Source organism: Podarcis filfolensis (assembly GCF_964270895.1).
Source record: "Podarcis filfolensis genome assembly, chromosome: 12".
Taxonomy (NCBI): domain Eukaryota; kingdom Metazoa; phylum Chordata; class Lepidosauria; order Squamata; family Lacertidae; genus Podarcis; species Podarcis filfolensis.
The window spans coordinates 15,566,885-15,585,681 of NC_139614.1; the positions used below are offsets into that span (position 1 = coordinate 15,566,885).

Sequence of the window (18,797 nt, forward strand, 5' to 3'; positions counted from 1 at the left end):
GCGAGAAGGTAAACAGTGTTTCTGTGCGCTCTGGTTTTCGCCACCGTGTCCTGTTGCGACAGAAGCGGTTTAGTCATGCTGGCCACATGACTCGGAAAGCTGTCTGTGTACAAACGCCGGCTCCCTTGGCCTGAAAGCGAGATGAGCGCCACAACCCCATAGTCGCCTTTCACTGGACATAACCATCCAGGGGTCCTTTACCTTTACCTTTTACCTCTAGCTGGAGCTAGAATGAGGCATGGTGATATGGCTGCCTCTACTGATGGACCAGAAGAACAGATTGCACCCTCTTACTCATAGGGCCTCTCACCTGCTGCTGCTGCTATTGCCGCCACTGTTACTGTTACCTACTAGCCATGGAGCAGTCCGTGGTGCTCAACAGGACTTCCCAGGCCCACCCCACCCCACTCTAAGAAAGGGGTCCCTCCTCAAAGCAAGCCACTGTGGCTGAGTTGGCCACTGAGGGTGCCTGCACTGCTACTGTAAGGTGAAGGTAAAGGGACCCCCGACCATTAGGTCCAGTCACGGACGACTCTGGGGTTGTGGCGCTCATCTCGCTTTATTGGCCAAGGGAGCCGGCGTACAGCTTCTGGGTCATGTGGCCAGCATGACTAAGCTGCTTCTGGCGAACCAGAGCAGCGCACGGAAATGCCCTTTACCTTCCCGACGGAGTGGTACCTATTTATCTACTTGCACTTTGATGTGCTTTCGAACTGCTAGGTGGGCAGGAGCAGGGACCGAGCAACGGGAGCTCACCCCGTCATTGTGGGGATTCGAACTACCGACCTTCTGATCGGCAAGTCCTAGGCTCTGTGGTTTAACCCACAGCGCCACCCGCGTCCCGCACCACTACTGTAGCAAAACACAAAAAACTTAAGGTTCAATGTTGTTAAACTTTAAAAAGGTATTTGCTTCAGCGAGAGCAGTGCGCTCTTTGTGGCCACTTGCATCCCTCGCTCTGAGGAAGGACCCTTTGCTTAGAGTAAAATGTTAAGAGGATGGCCTCAGAAATATTGTAAGTGGCAGCAGAAGAAGTAAGAGCAATGGCCGAGGGAGGGGGGCAGAGACAAGCAGGATTAGCTGGGGAAGGGAGAGAAGTGAAATCCAGCAATGCAGAAAGGCAGCAGAAGCAACGTTGCCGCAAATGGCACACAAGCGGCCCTGAAAATGGCCGACCAGTTTAGGCAAAATAAATGCAGGGTTCTTTTTTTATTGCGTTTACGTGCATGAGAAGTGTAGCTTTCATCTCTTTCAGATGGATGTCACCAGCTAACAACCTATTTCAGTTAAAATTCATAGAATCATAGAATTGTATAGAGTTGGAAGGAACCCTGAGAATCATCTAATCCAGCAGTTCTCAACCTGTGGGTCCCCAGATGTTGTTGGACTACAACTCCCATCACCCCTAGCTAGCAAGGCCAGAGTCCAGGCATGATGGGAGTTGTAGTCCAACAACATCTGGGGACCCACAGGTTGAGAACAGCTGATTCCAATCCAAAGAAATGCAAGAACATGCAATTGTCCTATACGGTGGTACCTCCGGTCGCAAACGGGATCCGTTCCAGAGGTCCGGCCACATCCTGAGGAATTCACAACCAGAGGTACTGCTTCTGCGCATGCACGGTTTAGCACCACTGCACATGCACACAGGGCACGCTTTAGCGCTTCTACACATGCGTGTGCAGCAAAACCCAGGAAAATACTTCCAGGTTTTTTGCATACGTATCCTGAAGGATACATAACTGGAGGTGAATGCAACTAGAGGTACCACTGTACAGGGATTGAACCTGCAACCTTCACATTATCAGCACCATGCTCTAACCAACCGACCTATCCAGCTGGGAATTATTTCTTTCAGCATGACACATAGAATCTCACACCTTAATTTCTACTTTTGTGTTGCTCCCCATTTTGGAAAGAAATGTTCTCTCTTAGCCTTTCCTTCCAAAATCGGGATGCTTCCTTGAAAAGAGTTATATAAAGAGCTACTAAAAGCACATTGGCATTATACTTTGCTTTTGAAGGCAAAGTTTTCCACTGTAATACCACCGCGCTCGAAGTTCCAGTTTGTGCAGGTCGTCTGCCAGACTGACACAATTTGGTTTGGCAAAGGAAGCCCATAACCTAAACCAACAGATACCACTCAGTCTCAAATCTGTTTCCCCATGAAAGTCCCTCACCACCACTCTACATCTCTGTATAACATTTAACAACATGGGATTGTGCAAGCTTAAAAGAGCATCAAACTGACTCACAGAGTGTGGTTAAAAGTTGCCTTTATCAAAATGAATCACATCCATTTCGGCACATGCCGAGTTCCCATTTTCCCACCCACCCAAAAAGTGTCAGTTTAAAAATAAAAATATACGAGACATGAAGTCTTTAGATTTAATTCTACCCATTGCAAATATTTTCAAATGACAAGTTGCTTGGGGGCTCTCAGTAACTACTATTACTGACAATTATATTTAAACATGGAGAAATGTGCCTTTAGAGAGACTGGGGTTAGAAATCTCAGCTTCCACAAGATTAAGGATGGCAGTTCCTTTGTAGCTCACCAGTTGTTAGGAGTTATTTAATTAAAAAGGAGTGCCTAGCGTCTTTGAGAAATCAGAACCTGTTTCTGCACTCATGATTTTATGTCTCTTCGCAACAAACATACACACCTTTTCTGCTTATTTAGACATAAACAAGCGTTTCAGTACATCTTTAACTGTTTGGCATTTCAAGCTGATAGTAAGCTTTTAAGGAAAACAAAACAGTGGTACCTTGGTTCTTGAATGGCTTATTTGTCGAACAAATCGGCTCCCAAATGCCACAAACCCAGAAGCAGGTGTTTCAGTTTGCGAACGCTTTTCAGAAGCCGAACGTCCAGCGCGGCTTCCGATTGGCTGCAGGACACTCCTACAGCCAACTGGAAGCCTTGCCTTGGTTTCTGAATGGTTTTGGGAGTCGAACGGACTCCCTATATGGATTAAGTTCGAGGACAAAGGTACCACTGTACACTTATATATATACATACAGTGGTACCTCGGGTTAAGTACTTAATTCATTCCGGAGGTCCGTTCTTAACCTGAAAGTGTTCTTAACCTGAAGCACCACTTTAGCTAATGGGGCCTCCTGCTGCTGCCGCTGCGCCGCCAGAGCACGATTTCTGTTCTCATCATGAAGCAAAGTTCTTAACCCGAGGTACTATTTCTGGGTTAGCAGAGTCTGTAACCTGAAGCGTCTGTAACCTGAAGTGTATGTAACCTGAGGTACCACTGTACACTTAAACAGTTGGGGGAGGAGGGAAGCTGGGGGCAAAATCCCTAACCAAACAAAATGCTTTCAAAGACCATTCACATGAGGGCAACTCGCTTTGCTGGTATTGGCAAACCAGTAGTTGTTTAAATCCAGCTCTCGTCAGACCCAGCTAACATGGTCAGGGGTGATGGATGTTGCAATCCAACATCTGGGATGTGTCCCCTACCTTGGCTATAGACAAAACGCATGGCCCAATCTTATCTGAATTAAACACAGCAGAAAGTCTATGCAGGGAAATGCACGCCCCACTATAGCAGCAAGAGCACACATGCACAAGACAAGAGCCACATGAAGGGTACATCTGGATGACAGTCCAAAAGACAAAATTATTACAGGCTATTATCCAGTTGTCTGGAGGAGCAGAGGACCAGCTGGCCACAATGTTCTGCTCAGAGTTAAACACAGACAGGAAACCGCATGTCTGATACTGTAAAAATCGTTTGTCTTCCTGCCATGGCTAACCAGGCAAGCAACCCAAAGGGGCTGTTTCCATTTAAGAGGAACACTAATCCACAACAATAAAAGCGGGATGACAACGTGCCAGTTGTCTTATGGAGGGAGTGCAAGTGCTGCAAAAGGAAGTTTGGGATTTCATCTGAGCACGCTGTTAAGTAGCCAAGCTCTGCTCTGGAGGGACAAACACCCTGCGCTAAAACTGGAGAGGCTCTCTTGAATACTTCCTAGAGGAACGTTCCCTATAACATCCCAAACACCAGCCGTGGAAGGCAGCACCAAAGCTCAAAACGTCTCGAGGCTAGAGCTGGAGGGCAGAACAAGGTATATTAGTTTGGGGGCGAAAAGAAACAGGTTTGCCTTTTTGCTGGGAGGAGAGAGAAAGGGGAGAAAGAGAACCAGAGCATGAAGAAGAAGAAGAAGAAGAAGAAGAAGAAGAAGAAGAAGAAGAAGAAGAAGAAGAAGAAGAAGAAGAAGAGGAGGAGGCGGCGGCGGCGGAGGAGGAGTTTGGATTTGGTATCCTGCTTTATCACTACCCAAAGGAGTCTCTTTTTTTTTTTTATAAAATTTTTATTGGTTTTTTAACACATAATAATAGACAATACAAAACAACACAATAACAAACAAACATATAAACACGTATAATTTCTTCACATTTTTTCTTAAACCTTCTTTCATCGACTTCCTCATACCTCCCTTTTCTGCATCCCTACTTTAAAGTTTTCCAGCAAGCCCCAATGTCAACTTATAACACTTTTTTTTTCCTTTAAATCCTTTTTCTCATATCTAATTGTTTGTCCCCGCAATTCTGTTTTACCTGACCCAAAACATTTTAACACTCATTAATTTTGCAACAGTTCTTGAGATAAACTTTAAATTTCTTCCAGTCTTCTTCCACCGTCTCTCTCCCTTGGTCACGGATTCTGCCAGTCATCTCCGCCAGTCCCATGTAGTCAATCACCTTGGTCTGCCATTCTTCCAATGTGGGTAGTTCTTGTGTCTTCCAGTACTTTGCCAGAAGTACTCTTGCTGCTGTTGTAGCATACATAAAAAACGTCCTATCTTTCTTTGAGACCAATTGGCCCACCATGCCCAGGAGAAAGGCCTCTGGTTTCTTCACAAATGTGCATTTAAGCACCTTCTTCATTTCATTATAAATCATTTCCCAGAAGACCTTAATCCTTGGGCACGTCCACCAAAGGTGGTAAAAGGTACCTTCAGTTTCCTTACATTTCCAGCATTTATTATTGGGCGTGTGGTAATACCCAAAGGAGTCTCAAAGCGGCTAACATTCTCCTTTCCCTTCCTCCCTCCACAACAAACACTCTGTGAGGTGAGTGAGGCTGAGAGACTTCAGAGAAGTGTGACTGGCCCAAGGTCACCCAGCAGCTGCATCTGGAGGAGCGGAGACGCGAACCCGGTTCACCAGATTACGAGACTACCGCTCTTAATCACTACACCACACTGGCTCTCATGCAGAAGTAGGTGATATGGAATATGGCTGGGTGGTATCTGGTTTTCAACAACGTGATATATCACCCAACTAAACATTGCAATATATCATGATGTCTGAAATAAGGATGGAGGCATGTAGAGGCATTGGCTGGCTTCATGGTTTTCCTCACATTGTGATTTCTGCATAGTGTGCACGCACGCGCACACGCACACACACACACCATGATTTGTGATATATTGCCAGGTCAAAAATTATGAAACCGATATCACAATATGGACCTCAAACCAGCAATGGACAATATATCGCCCAGCCCTAGTAAGGAAGATCTCCTGGAATTGCCAGCCAAACTACAGAATACTGCTATTTCCCCCTGAACATTACATATCCAGGATGAAGACTGCCCTGGTGTTGGAAAGCCTGGTCAATTCTAATTCATCTTGGGCCATTTCTAGATGACTACCAAACCTAAGCACACTCAAACCAACCCCTCCGTCCCAATTAAATGTAAAGCCACCGCTTTTCCTGCTCAGTTAACATCTGTTGAGTTAGGGACTGCACTCTAAACCAGGGGCAGGCAACCTAAGGCCCATGGGCCGAATGCGGCCCAATCGCCTTCTCAATCCAGCCCACGGACGGTCCAGGAATCAGCGTATTTTTACATGAGTAGAATGTGTCCTTTTATTTAAAATGCATCCCTGGGTTATTTGTGGGGCATAGGAATTCATTCATCCCCCCCAAAAAAAATATAGTCCGGTCCACCACATGGTCTGAGGGACGGTGGATCAGCCCACAGCTGAAAAAGGTTGCTGACCCCTGCTCTAAACACATTTGTTGGTTCTCTCCTTGTGGGTTTGTGTAGAAAAATGTTGCAGGATTGAGCGTTTGAGACACTTTCATAGAGTATCAGTCTTTTAATGGTAGAGGTGCATTAGATGATTGATTGACTAAAGTCTTTCCAGGAAGCAATGTAGGTTATCCAAGGGAGTTTTGCAAAACACAACAGCCTTACTAGAAATGAGAACACAACTTTTGGCGTATTTCTGGGGCAAATTTTGCAAGCACCGAGACAGGAAATAACTCCAACAAGCCGCCTGTACCGGGTTTGTGTAGTTTAAGCAGAAAACAAGTACGATCTGACTAATCTGTAAGAAGCCAGCCAAAATCTACAAGGGTGTGTTGGTTGGCTTTGGAATGCAGATCTCATAGCACTGACATATGATTAAAATTACTATTAGTCAAGTGAAACAGAGATGACTCACAGCAATAAGCACAGCCGGACTATGTGTTTCATAATTTGTTACACATTAGAAGCTATCAGTCTCTGCTGCACATATGAAAGGGAAGTGTGAGCATCTGACATGCTCTACACACAGCATACACAATAAACAGATGTAGAGAGCATGCCACAAATTTCAGCAACAAGCTTAACCCACGGAGAAAGCAAAAACGACAACTGAGGCTTACTGCAGGGATACATGGGTGGTACAATTCCCAATCCATCTGGGAGAAAATAGCAGTGGCACTGATCGCACCCATGCTAAAGAAGTAAGAAGAATGTACATTACATTTGGGGCACTGTTATGTACTGAAGTTCTCATCCTGGGCCAGCAGGGGGATACTGCAGATAGTTCAGGTCCACATATGCAAATAAGGGATTGAAAGTGACGTTCAGTGATTGGATAGTTACAGAAAGTTGTTACAGTTACGTTGTACTGGAGCTCTATATAAGCAGGCTGGCTGAACCATTCAGTTCAGTTCTGCTCTGGCCTGTGAATAAACAAGAGCTGTTTGAAGAATTGCTGTGTCGTCTGATATGTTCACCCACAACTTAACAGGCACCATCAGTGAAGAGATGCTGTTTGGCTTGACAAAGTACTGCGTGTGTGCGTCCAGTTGAGAGCTTATCCATTTAGAAGTTAATTGCTTCTCCCCCACCCCTCTCAAAATGCTTAAAGCAATGTGCAAAAATAACACAAGTTACAAATAAAATAAAATCACCACTCACTTCATCATTAAAGCCAATGGGCAGCATTCAACTCCATTTTGGGGTTATCACAAGTATTAGTGCAGGCATAGGCAAACTTGGCCCTCCAGACGTTTTGGGACTACAACATCATCCCTGACCACTGGTCCTGTAAACTAGGGATGATGGGAGTTGTAGTCCCAAAACATCTGGAGGGCCGAGTTTGCCTATGCCTGGATTAGTGCTACCACAAAGGGTGGTAGCCTCGTGCCATCTCCAAATCCATTCTGGAAGATTGGGGGAAAACCTAGAACAGATTTAGGGAGTGCACAGGGGCAGCAGAGGGAGAGATTGCTCTGTCAGCGCATGGAATTCCCCTTGCATAGCAGAACAATCTGTGTAGCACTACATTTAATACAACCCAACATCATAAGGTAAAGGTAAAGGGACCCCTGACCATTAGGTCCAGTCGTGGCCGACTCTGGGGTTGCGGCGCTCATCTTGCTTTATTGGCCGAGGAAGCCGGCGTACAGCTTCTGGGACATGTGGCCAGCATGACAAAGCCGCTTCTGGCAAACCAGAGCGGCACACGGAAACGCCGTTTACCTTCCCACCACAGTGGTACCTATTTATCTACTTGCACTGGCATGCTTTCAAACTGCTAGGTGGGCAGGAGCAGGGACCGAGCAATGGGAGCTCACCCCGTTGCGAGGATTCGAACCGCCGACCTTCTGATCAGCAAGCCCTAGGCTCAGTGGTTTAGACCACAGCGCCACCCGCGTCCCACAACCCAACATCATAAAAACTACTAAAAAGCACCAACCTACAGCAGTGGCAACAGTTACACCTACATCAGTTAGCTCTGAGGTTTAATACTGCATTTCAGGCTGCATAGCTCAGATGGTAGAGCACAAGGCTCTTAATCTCAAGGTCATGGGTTTGAGCCCCACGATGGGCAAAAGATTCCCAAATTGTGAGGGGTTGGACTAGATGATCCTCATGGTCCCTTCCAACTCTACAATTCTATGGCTCTCATCAGAGGTCCTCTGTGTCTCACCACCACTACTGCAGTGCCACCATGAAGGCGGCCAACAAAGCCATGCAAAGGTGTTGCAAAATTCCTGTTTAATTCTCATACATTTCTATAAAGTACCTTCCAGGTGGTTTTCTTCTACAGAGATGGGGAAACAGAGACATGAATGAAATCATTAAAGTCGGCTACTAGCACATTATCTGCCTGACTACCCTGCCAGCACCGAGATAATGCACTTCATTAAATAAGGCAGACAAGATAAAAAAATGCAAGTTTAAAAAATTTTTGCAGACAAGATCAAAGCCAAAGCCTCCCTCAGGTACTCTCATCAAGTGTCTTTACTGGCTGTGTAAAGATAGGGGTTTACAAAATGGGAAGGAGTAAACTTATAAAACACCACTAAGCCTGGCAATCATCTGCTGTGGTTTTGTGCTGTTCAGAGGCACTGCAAGAATTTATCAGCCTACCTAATAATAAAAGTGGATGACCAAAAAACTGCATTGATCTTGACTTCAGATAAGTTTTTGTTTACCTCACATTTCCTCCCTGGACCTCCGCTTCGTACTCTCTGCTAATCCGTTCATAGCGTTACGATTCACCCTTACTGAGCAGGCAAACTGCCTTGGCTTTATTCATTTCACAAAATCTATATACAGTGGTGCCTCGCAAGACGAAAAGAATCCGTTCCGCGAGTCTCTTCGTCTTGCGGTTTTTTCGTCTTGCGAAGCAAGCCCATTAGCGGATTAGCGCTATTAGCGGCTTAGCGGGCTTAGCGGATCAGCTGATAAGCGGCTAAGCGGCTTAGCGGATCAGCTGATAAGCGGCTTAGCGGCTTGGGAAAAAGGGGGGGGGAGGAAAAAAACCCCGCAGGAACTCGCAAGACATTTTCGTCTTGCGAAGCAAGCCCATAGGAAATTCGTTTTGCGAAGCACCTCCAAAACGGAAAACCCTTTCGTCTAGCGGGTTTTCCGTCTTGCGAGGCATTTGTCTTGCGGGGCACCACTGTACCGCTGGATTGTTTAAGAAAACACACCCTCAAAGTGGTTTACAAATATAATAGAACGATAAAATTATTAGCAATTTCGGCTTGGCGTTGACATCTCGTTCCTTATCTTCTGTAGGTGGGGAACCTGCAGCCTGCGGGCCAAATTTGGCCCAACAGGGCTCCTAATCTGGCCTATGAGGCTGTTCTATGCAAGTCATTCCCAGTAGTCCCACACCGGATGCGACGTCAGGGACTCACACGGCTACAAAGCACGACTGAGGAGGCCAGCGGCATGTGATGTGCTCACGTCATGTACACAAGCCACGTGGAGTGCAACATGTCGCATGGCATGTGGTGCAAGCATGTGGTGCCCACATCACACAGCAACACTAACACTGCAGACCTTAAAGTGACAAAATAGCTCCTCAATTCTGATTCCTACTGAAACACCTCTGGCCTTTTCTACCATGACAAAGGTTAGGATGTTTCACAACAGGAAATTCTATTATGAGAGGATATCCTAAAAAGAACACACACACCCCACAAACACCACACCCGACAGCGTAACGGGAAGGGGGTAAGGGGAGGAAAGCAAATTAAAAGAGCAATGCATATTCAAAACGAAACCTTTACACACACACATAAAGGCTTACCTGAAAAAATAAGCTCGTTGTTGCATTCTTCCTCTTTGCAGGAGCACATGAACAGCAAACCACCATCTCCCTTCATCTCTTTCATTATACATTTATCCGATTCGTAGTCACTCAAAATGTGCCCGTGCAGCTTTTGTGCGGGATTATGACATATTGTTTCCAAGGTTATGTTTTCATCATTCTTCCTCCTGTAAAAGAACAGGATTTTTTAAACAGCAGCAGCAGAAATAATCAAAACAATGGCAACATGAAACTGAAGGTAGAGGCCTGGCATTCAAGGTAAAGCTAGCCAGTTGTCGAGTCTCATATAAACTTTGACAATATCGCAGCTACAACTTCTCCATAACTTATGCTGGGTTAGTTTTGGTGCCGCTGCTTGGGGGCAAATGGTTCGAAATGCATCTTTCCAAAGTGACAGTGCTATCCTTCACCAGAGTGAACTTAATTCTTTCCAAGATTTGTCAGCATGGAGTTTTGTGCCTGTAAGTCATCTTGGGAACCAATTTGGATGAAAGGTGAGGCACAAGGAAGAAGAAAAACAACGAAAACAAAAATGCCCTGCATTCCGCCTGTTCATCGCATAATTCAAACTTGTACAACATGTGTCCCACTAAGATAAATGCCATGTACTGAGGTCTACGTGATGTTTGCCCTCTCTCTTTCTTTTGCAATCTCAGACAGGTGTTCTAGGGAGCCTTGTCTAGTGGTTTTGTCCAACATGATGGATCATGGCTGATATAACCTAGAGATTCAAAAATCCCTAGGGTGTACATCTCAGATGTGCCCAACATCAGCCTGACATATGAAGCTGGCCAACTAGCAACAGGACCACAGTTCAAGGTAACGTGCAGCTGATTTTTAAGACAGTGAAAGCCAACTGCCCGATAGGAATACAGAAATTTCAGAGGTGGCAGTCCCTGGGTCTGCACAAATGGTTGCAAAGTTGCTCCAGACACAGGGGGCAACATTTTATGACCCGTGAAACCAACCACTAGTACAACGGATTTTGTGATATCATAGGATTCATGCAGGGATGTAAGAAGACATCCCTGTTTCCGTTCTGCTGCAGTTCAGCTTCCAGCAAATCCAATATTCTCCCTCATCTTGTTGTCCACTGTGGTGGAATTTACGTCCTTAATTATCAGTATGTTATTCTACACCAGTCATGCCAATGCAAAGGAAACACAACACAAACTGGAGTGTGTGTGTTTGTGTGTGTTGTCAATTATATATTGTTTGCAGACAGAAAACGGCAGTAGTAAATACCAATCATATTCATTTAATTGATTTCTCTTGCAGAGATGGGACCATTGAGCGAGCATTGGCAATTTCCTCTCCCATTTCTGTTGGAATTCTCTGGCATCCCCGGATATAGGTGTTTGCAAGATATAGATGATCATTGTTTCATCCTTCTCCTATTCTTCAGGAAGAATAAACCAACCTAGTTTATTTATAGCATCTGATGTCTCTGCATCTGTGTGTTTGAACTTTCAGTAGGAGGAAGTCTGGCACTCCTCCAACAGTGCCATACCCTAGGACCAAACCTTTCTTCCGAATAGGATAAACAGGCTCTGGAAGGACCAATACCATTTCCAAAGCCTCACCCCTTCCTCCCTGCTTCCTATGCAAAGGCGAACACTATAGCAGTGGCTAGGCTTTTCCCCCTTGGGGCTTCTGCCAGCTACAGAGCATGGCAAAGGCAACATCAAGTGGTTAGCTGTACAGTGGTACCTCAGGTTAAGTACTTAATTCGTTTTGGAGTTCCGTACTTAACCTGAAACTGTTCTTAACCTGAAGCACCATTTTAGCTAATGGGGCCTCCTGCTGCTGCTGCGCCGCCGGAGCCCGATTTCTGTTCTCATCTTGAAGCAAAGTTCTTAACCTGAAGCGCTATTTCTGGGTTAGCGGAGTCTGTAACCTGAAGCGTATGTAACCTGAAACCTGAGGTACCACTGTATTCTTCGTGGGAAGTCAGGAAGTTACCTGGTCTTCAAGTAACTTCCCAATCTGTCTTTCCTCGCACTGCTGGATTTACATATAAGCTAAACAAGCTACAGCTTAGGCCCCCACTCTCTTGGGGGGCCCTGAAAAAATTAAAGGAGGAAAGAAACTGGACGTATATTTCCAAAATATAAGATAAAAAACAAATAAAATAAAACCTACATACAGCAACAGTGTTTTGTGTTGTGTAGGCTCCTATGATGTAAGTAATGGGCCCCGCCTGCTAGCCTGCTCCCTAAAACATCATTGGTTTGCTCGTTTCAATATATAGGGTGCCTACATTCTGCACGGACTGACTGCATGGCAACATGTGCAAATGGCTTTAGATACCTATGAGGTCCATAAATGACCATATAGCATATATTCAACACAAAAAACAGCAACAATTTGTTGTTGACAAAGGACAGCTGGACATATAAAGGTAAAGGGTAAAGGAACCCCTGACTATTAGGTCCAGTCATGGTTGCGGCGCTCATCTCGCTTTATTGGCCGAGGGAGCCGGCGTACAGCTTCCAGGTCATGTGGCCAGCATGACAAAGCCGCCACTGGCAAACCAGAGCAGCGCACGGAAACGCTGTTTACCTTCCCGCTGGAGCGGTACCTATTTATCTACTTGCACTTTGATGTGCTTTCGAACTGCTAGGTTGGCAAGAGCAGGGACTGAGGAACGGGAGCTCACCCCATTGCGGGGATTCGAACTGCCAACCTTCTGATTGGCAAGTCCTAGGCTCAGTGGTTTAACCCACAGCGCCACCCGCGCCCTATAGCTGGACATATAAAGGGCCCCATTACCTTCAGGAGCTTAGGGCCTCACCAAACCTAAATCCGGCCCTGGCTAGAATCCAGAATGGTTGGGTGCTGTAACACTGTGATGGGTCTCTTGTTGCAAGTCACAGCATTGACAGGTAACACTTCTCCAAGCCCCTCTTTTTGTGTACCAGTAGCCATGCACTGGAACTGTCCATTCTCCTTAGAAGTTGTAAGGCAGGGTAAAAATCAGATCCAGCAAAATTTGAACTTACATGTGTTTGTATGCACACCCCCACCCCCACCACAAATGCCCAATAAATCAAAATAAATTGGTATACTGCAGTTTGTTCTTTCCTTTGGCTTGTGAAGGCAGGTTTTCAGGCAGCTTGTATTTTATATATAATTTTGCACAGCTGGAGGTGTAACTTTGTTCCAATATTTCCAATGCTGACATTCTATAGCATGTTATCAAGGACAGAATTATATATTTTAGAAAGGAATTTAAATATAAAGAAGGATCTGGCACCTTTGAAGAATGACACTCCATCGCTGAAACGGTGATTGGTACAGTGCTCATTTTTAATCTTGTATCCTTTTGGAAAATTATCATGCTGCCGATCTTTTATATTAGTATAATATAGATGTTGCCAGTATGTATCTTAGTTTGTACAGATTTTGCACATGTACCAGACATCTTCTTTGACTAGACACAAAGGTATAAGGTAAAGGACCCCTGGACGGTGAAGTCCAGTCAAAGACAACTATGGGGTTGCGGCGCTCATCTGGCTTTCAGGCCGAGGGAGCCGGCGTTTGTCCACAGACAGCTTTTCGGGTCATGTGGCCAGCATGACTAAACTACTTCTGGCGCACAGAACACTGTGATGGAAACCAGAGCGCATGAAAACGCCATTTACCTTCCCACCGCAGCGGTACCTATTTATCTACTTGCACTGGTGCGCTTTTGAACCACTAGGTTGGCAGGAGCTGGACAGAGCAACGGGAGCTCACTCCGTCATGGGGATTCTGACCTGCTGAACGGCTAGCTCAAGAGGCTCAGTGGTTCAGACCATAGTGCCACCCGCGTCCCTACTAGACACAAACGCAGTGTCAGCAAAGTAATGTCATCACTTTTATCTATGTAGGACCTGGTAAAGTTTACTATTAGGGAACATCTTGTGATGTGATTCCACGACCTATCCAGGTTAGAAACATCAGATTGCAGTTTTGACAGATTTCACAACTCCATTGAGGTGTGTGCCTGAAATCAAGAGTCACCACTCCATTCCAGGGAATTCTGATACTCTCAAAGCAAGAATAATTCATAAGACTATAAGAGCCTGCTGGATCAGAACAAGGTCCCATCTAACCCAGAATCCTGTTTTCACAGGGGCCAACAAGATACCCCAATCTCTTTTGAGACAAGGAAAATCAAAAGCTTGGCAAGCGTAGCATTTTCGTTAGTACTAGAATGCAAGTATATCACTACTAACCTTGCACATTCTTATTTTGGAATGAAGAATCACGGGCTAAGGCTATATGCATATAATGCTTTACTGAGAACCAAAATAATGATTAGTTGCCATCCGTCACTAGACCTTTTGACCAAGTATCAAATTACAAACACATATATTACGGATCCAAAGCTATTTGAATGGTGGAAACATGGAATTGAAGAAAGCCCTGACTTCGCAAGTTCTGAACAACATTTAATTTATACTTTTGCAGGTTAAGAAAACTACAGACCAAATGCACATGCTTGTATTTAGCCAGAGTGAACTTACCAGACAGCAGCACAAACTTCATCCTTATCCGCACATATAGAAGTGATGTTACAGCCACTCATGCAATGGCCCTCATTCGTGCAGCTGGTTGGTATTACGTCACAAAACTTGCAAAGTGCTGCCATTTTGAATTTGCCATCAAGCATTTTGGATAAATGATCATCAGCTGCGGACAAGAAAAGAATGCTTTATTTAACGTGACAAATTTACATTTGTTCCAAACATTTACTTTGTTCCTACATACAAACCAGGTAGGGAAGCAAAGCTTTCCTGAAGTAAATTGGGGTTGCTTTTTCAAGATAAATGGTGATAACTGAGCATAGCTATTCATTTTCATTCATTTATTGACTTTATATACCGCCCTATACCCGGGACGCGGGTGGCACTGTGGGTTAAACAACAGAGACTAGGACTTGCCGATCAGAAGGTCAGTGGTTTGAATCCCCGCAACGGGGTGAGCTCCCGTTGCTCAGTCCCTGTTCCTGCCAACCTAGCAGTTCAAAAGCACGTCAAAGTGCAAGTAGATAAATAGGAACCGCTCTGGCGGGAAGATAAACAGCGTTTCTGTGTGCTGCTCTGGTTTGCCAGAAGCGGCTTGCCTGGCGTCTAAAGGTATCTAATGAAGACATCAGGCGAACTTCCCTGGGGATAACATTCCACAGACGGGGAGCCACTGCAGAGAAGGCACGTTCTCGTGTTGCCACCCTCCAGACCTCTCAAGGGGGAGGCACATGAAGGAGGGCCTCAAAAGATGATTTCAGGGTCCGCATAGGTTCATATGGAAAGAGGCGGTCCTTGAGGTTTGCAGTCCTGAGCCATTTAGTTGTGCTTGATAACACAACTAATGCCACCCAGAGATCTACAAACATTGGGTCAGACTTTAAGGGCAATATCCAACATTAATCATACACAGAGCAGATCCACTGATGTTTAGGTCCATTAATTTCAGTGGGTCTTTTTGAGTATAATACATTTGAATACAATCCTTAGAAATGAAATAACTCTTCACAATATCCATCTTAAGTCACCAGGAGTAAATCACCCTTCTGAAAGTCAAAATCACATACTGTCTTGTGGCACCTTGAAGGCTAACCATTTTATTATGGCATAACCTTTAATCAACATACCTCAGGCAAAACTTTTTTAAAAAATAAAATAAAATACTAAACAAAAACTAAAATAAGCTGCAGAGCTTTCTCTGGCAAGGCGGTGGCCTTGGAACATATATCTAAAAAAATAATAATCTATAACCTTTAGTGGACAAAAGTCAATTTTATCAGATTCGTGAAATGTAATCATTGCAGGTATAAAGGGAGGGAGGGAGAAGCCATTCCAAATTTGATCAGCAGAGAAACAAGCAATTTAACACTGTTTTCGGAGCAAAGGGATACATCAAGAAACTGATCTTTATCACAAGCAATTCCTTAAAGTATTGCAAGCGGGAAGTAGAAGCAAGCATTGATCATCATAGGTCTGCTTGTTTACCAACTCTACCCGTTTGGAAGGCAGGTTACAATCATTAGCACTTATCTAACCCACCCCCACCTCTCCAAACACACTTTTGAATGTTACTGATCACTAATTAGAGTGGCTGGGGAAACCCTGCCAGATGGGCGGGGTATAAAAAATAAATTATTATTATTATTTCTTCTCAGAAGGTTATCAAAGGCTAACACCCATATACATCATCATCAATCTTTATTACGGTCCAGAGACCCAACAAATCATTACAAAACAATACATCCAGCCTACCTCCAGGTTAAACAAGCATTTTATTTAGAATATAGGGCTCATTTGATCTTGCAACCACCGATAAAAACTTTGCCACTGCTAATGTTCTAACATTTGTCCGGTCTTCCAGTAGGAACCTGACATAGTGAGCCTCTGATTTTCCTGGGAAAGGTACCAGCAAGGGTAGTATCAGTTCAGCCCTGGCTTGCTCATATTTTGCACAATGCAACAAAATATGTTTTATGGAATCAATGTCTTGAGCACACGAGCAAAGTCTGTCCTGGTAGGGAACTCCAACACCGATATACAACTGAGGCTTCCTGAACAATATGATTGGCTGAGAACATGGCACTTGAGGACCTTCTGCAATCTTCTATTGCCCAGGCTCTTTTGTTTTGGTTTATCCAGACAAAAACAATTGCATGAGCTACGTGTCACTCTAATTAATCCACAAAGCTTCTCAAGAAGATGGTTGTCCAACAGTGTTTCCACATGCCCATCGACTTCACATGGAGGGGAAGAAGATGGAAGACACAAGAGCCTTCCAAAATGTGGTAGAACAATGGCTGCATTCTGAAGGATTTGTTTTGAGGACAGCGAGTGCGAGTATAAACCACTTCCGGGTTTATACAGAAGCCGGGTCTGTGTTCACGCCATACAGCAGGAGTTCAAAAAGTTCCAACACTGCTATAGTGATTAAACAGCCATCATGCAAGTGCATAGATTTGATGGAGACTCTGAGCAAATCAGACCCTCCAAGTGTCCTATTTTCCAGGGACAGTCCCAGATTTACAGAAGCTGTCCCTAGTTTCTGATCTGATCCCAGAATGTCCCACTTTTCCTTAGGGTGTACCTATTTTTACTGGAGAAATGTTAGAGGGCATGGAGCTATCTGACCCCAGAGCCAAGGAGATAAGTAACTATACAACCTAGAAGATATCTGAAGGCAGCCATGCTTAGGGAAGTTTCTTAACGTTTAATGTTTTATTATGTTTTATGTATGTTGTAAGCTGCTCAGAGTGGCTGGGGCAACCCAGTCAGAAGGGCGGGGTATAAATGTTGTTGTTGTTGTTGTTGTTGAATAGGATGTACCTATTTTAATCAGCGAAATGTTGGAGGGTATGAGATGTGGCAGGTTTTCCATTATGGTGCAATATTAAAAATTCACAGCACCTTCCAGCAAAATGATTGCATAATGAAGGAGTATTTTTTTTAATAAAAAAAAAGTCACTAGCTACTGGGGAAAAATGTTTTTCTCTTATGCTTAAGTCGTTATGACCTCATATACTTCAGCATGAATAAATTCTTCAGAATGACCAAGTACAAAAAGGTCACCTGGAGGTTAAAGCCACAGATCATGAGGCAATTTGAGGATTACCAAGTCTGTTTTTATCTGGTAATGTTAATGCAGAGGATTTGTGAATGGGAGGGAGGTGATCGACCCTTTCTTCTCCCCAAAGATTCTTTCCTGACAACACCTTTCTCCATTTCTCCCCATCCAGGATCCAAAACAGTGTTATAAGAATTTTAAGGTCATATATATATATATATATATATATATATATATTCATAAATATACCAAGCAAACACATACAAATATGTAAACCACATGTCTGAAACCCACAGAAAAGTCCTGAAACCATTTTCTCTCTCCCAAAAAGACCTCAAATATTTCTCTGCAAGATCGAAGGAAATGGGAAATCTCCCCATTGTCTCTGTGCTCACAAATACTGCCTTAAGGGCACATTTAAGGTGTGAATGGGACTCGGGTGGCGCTGTGGGTTAAACCACAGAGCCTAGGGCTTGCCGATCAGAAGGCCGGCGGTTTGAATCCCTGCGACGGGATGAGCTCCCGTTGCTCGGTCCCTGCTCCTGCCAACCTAGCAGTTCGAAAGCACACCAGTGCAAGTAGATAAATAGTTACTGCTCCGGCGGGAAGGTAAACGGTGTTTCCGTGCGCTGCTCTGGTTTGCCAGAAGCAGCTTAGTCATGCTGGCCACATGACCCAGAAACTGTACGCCGGCTCCCTCGGCCAATAAAGCGAGATGAGTGCCACAACCCCAGAGTCGTCCGCGACTGGACCTAACGGTCAGGGGTCCCTTTACCTTTACTAAGGTGTGAATAGGGTGAGCCTGTGACCTGGATTCAGGAATTAGGTAGTTATAACAACAACAGAGTGGCCAAAACCCAGATAATTCAATCAGGTAAACGGCAGACAGGAGATAAACAACACACTCAGGATTCTGTTTGAGACTGCCCCCTGTGATGTATGTATGATGTATTGGGGGAGGTGGTCCTGGGCTACACCCCTTCTGTGATGTACGTATGATGTTTCTGGAGTTTGAGGGTGGGCAGTTTCAAAGTCTATATAAGGGCGGGAACACCTTTGTTCTGGGTCCCTCGCCCCCTGTTCTGTGTGGCGGCAGGGGAGCACCCTGTTGCAACAGCTTTAATAAAGATCAGGCTTACTAGCTGCTTTGCTTCTCAATATTCTCTGGTTGGTCTCTGTTGTTTTCTCCTACCGATAGAGAACCTACAAAAGGACTCCATATGGGCTCTTGGGTACCCCATAAGGGAAAAGGAGCAGTTTTTTTCTCATAACAACAGGATTCAAGGCCTTTGGCAGGCGAACTGGCCTTGCAGAGTGGGCACCCCCTCACCTTAAAAACATTGCAAATGCCTCCT

General features: G+C 44.8%; 1 protein-coding gene across 1 annotated transcript in view; it reads right to left on the reverse strand.

The window, feature by feature from the left end:
- TGFBR2 (transforming growth factor beta receptor 2) overlaps nucleotides 1–18,797 on the reverse strand; it is a 69,540-nt gene that overhangs the window by 29,424 nt on the left and 21,319 nt on the right. Inside the window, exons 2-3 of the mRNA XM_083578067.1 lie at nucleotides 14,382–14,547; nucleotides 9,850–10,037 (exon numbers count right to left, since the gene is read on the reverse strand). Coding sequence (XP_083434193.1) covers nucleotides 9,850–10,037; nucleotides 14,382–14,547 — 354 coding nt within the window. The remainder of the gene's footprint in view (nucleotides 1–9,849; nucleotides 10,038–14,381; nucleotides 14,548–18,797) is intronic.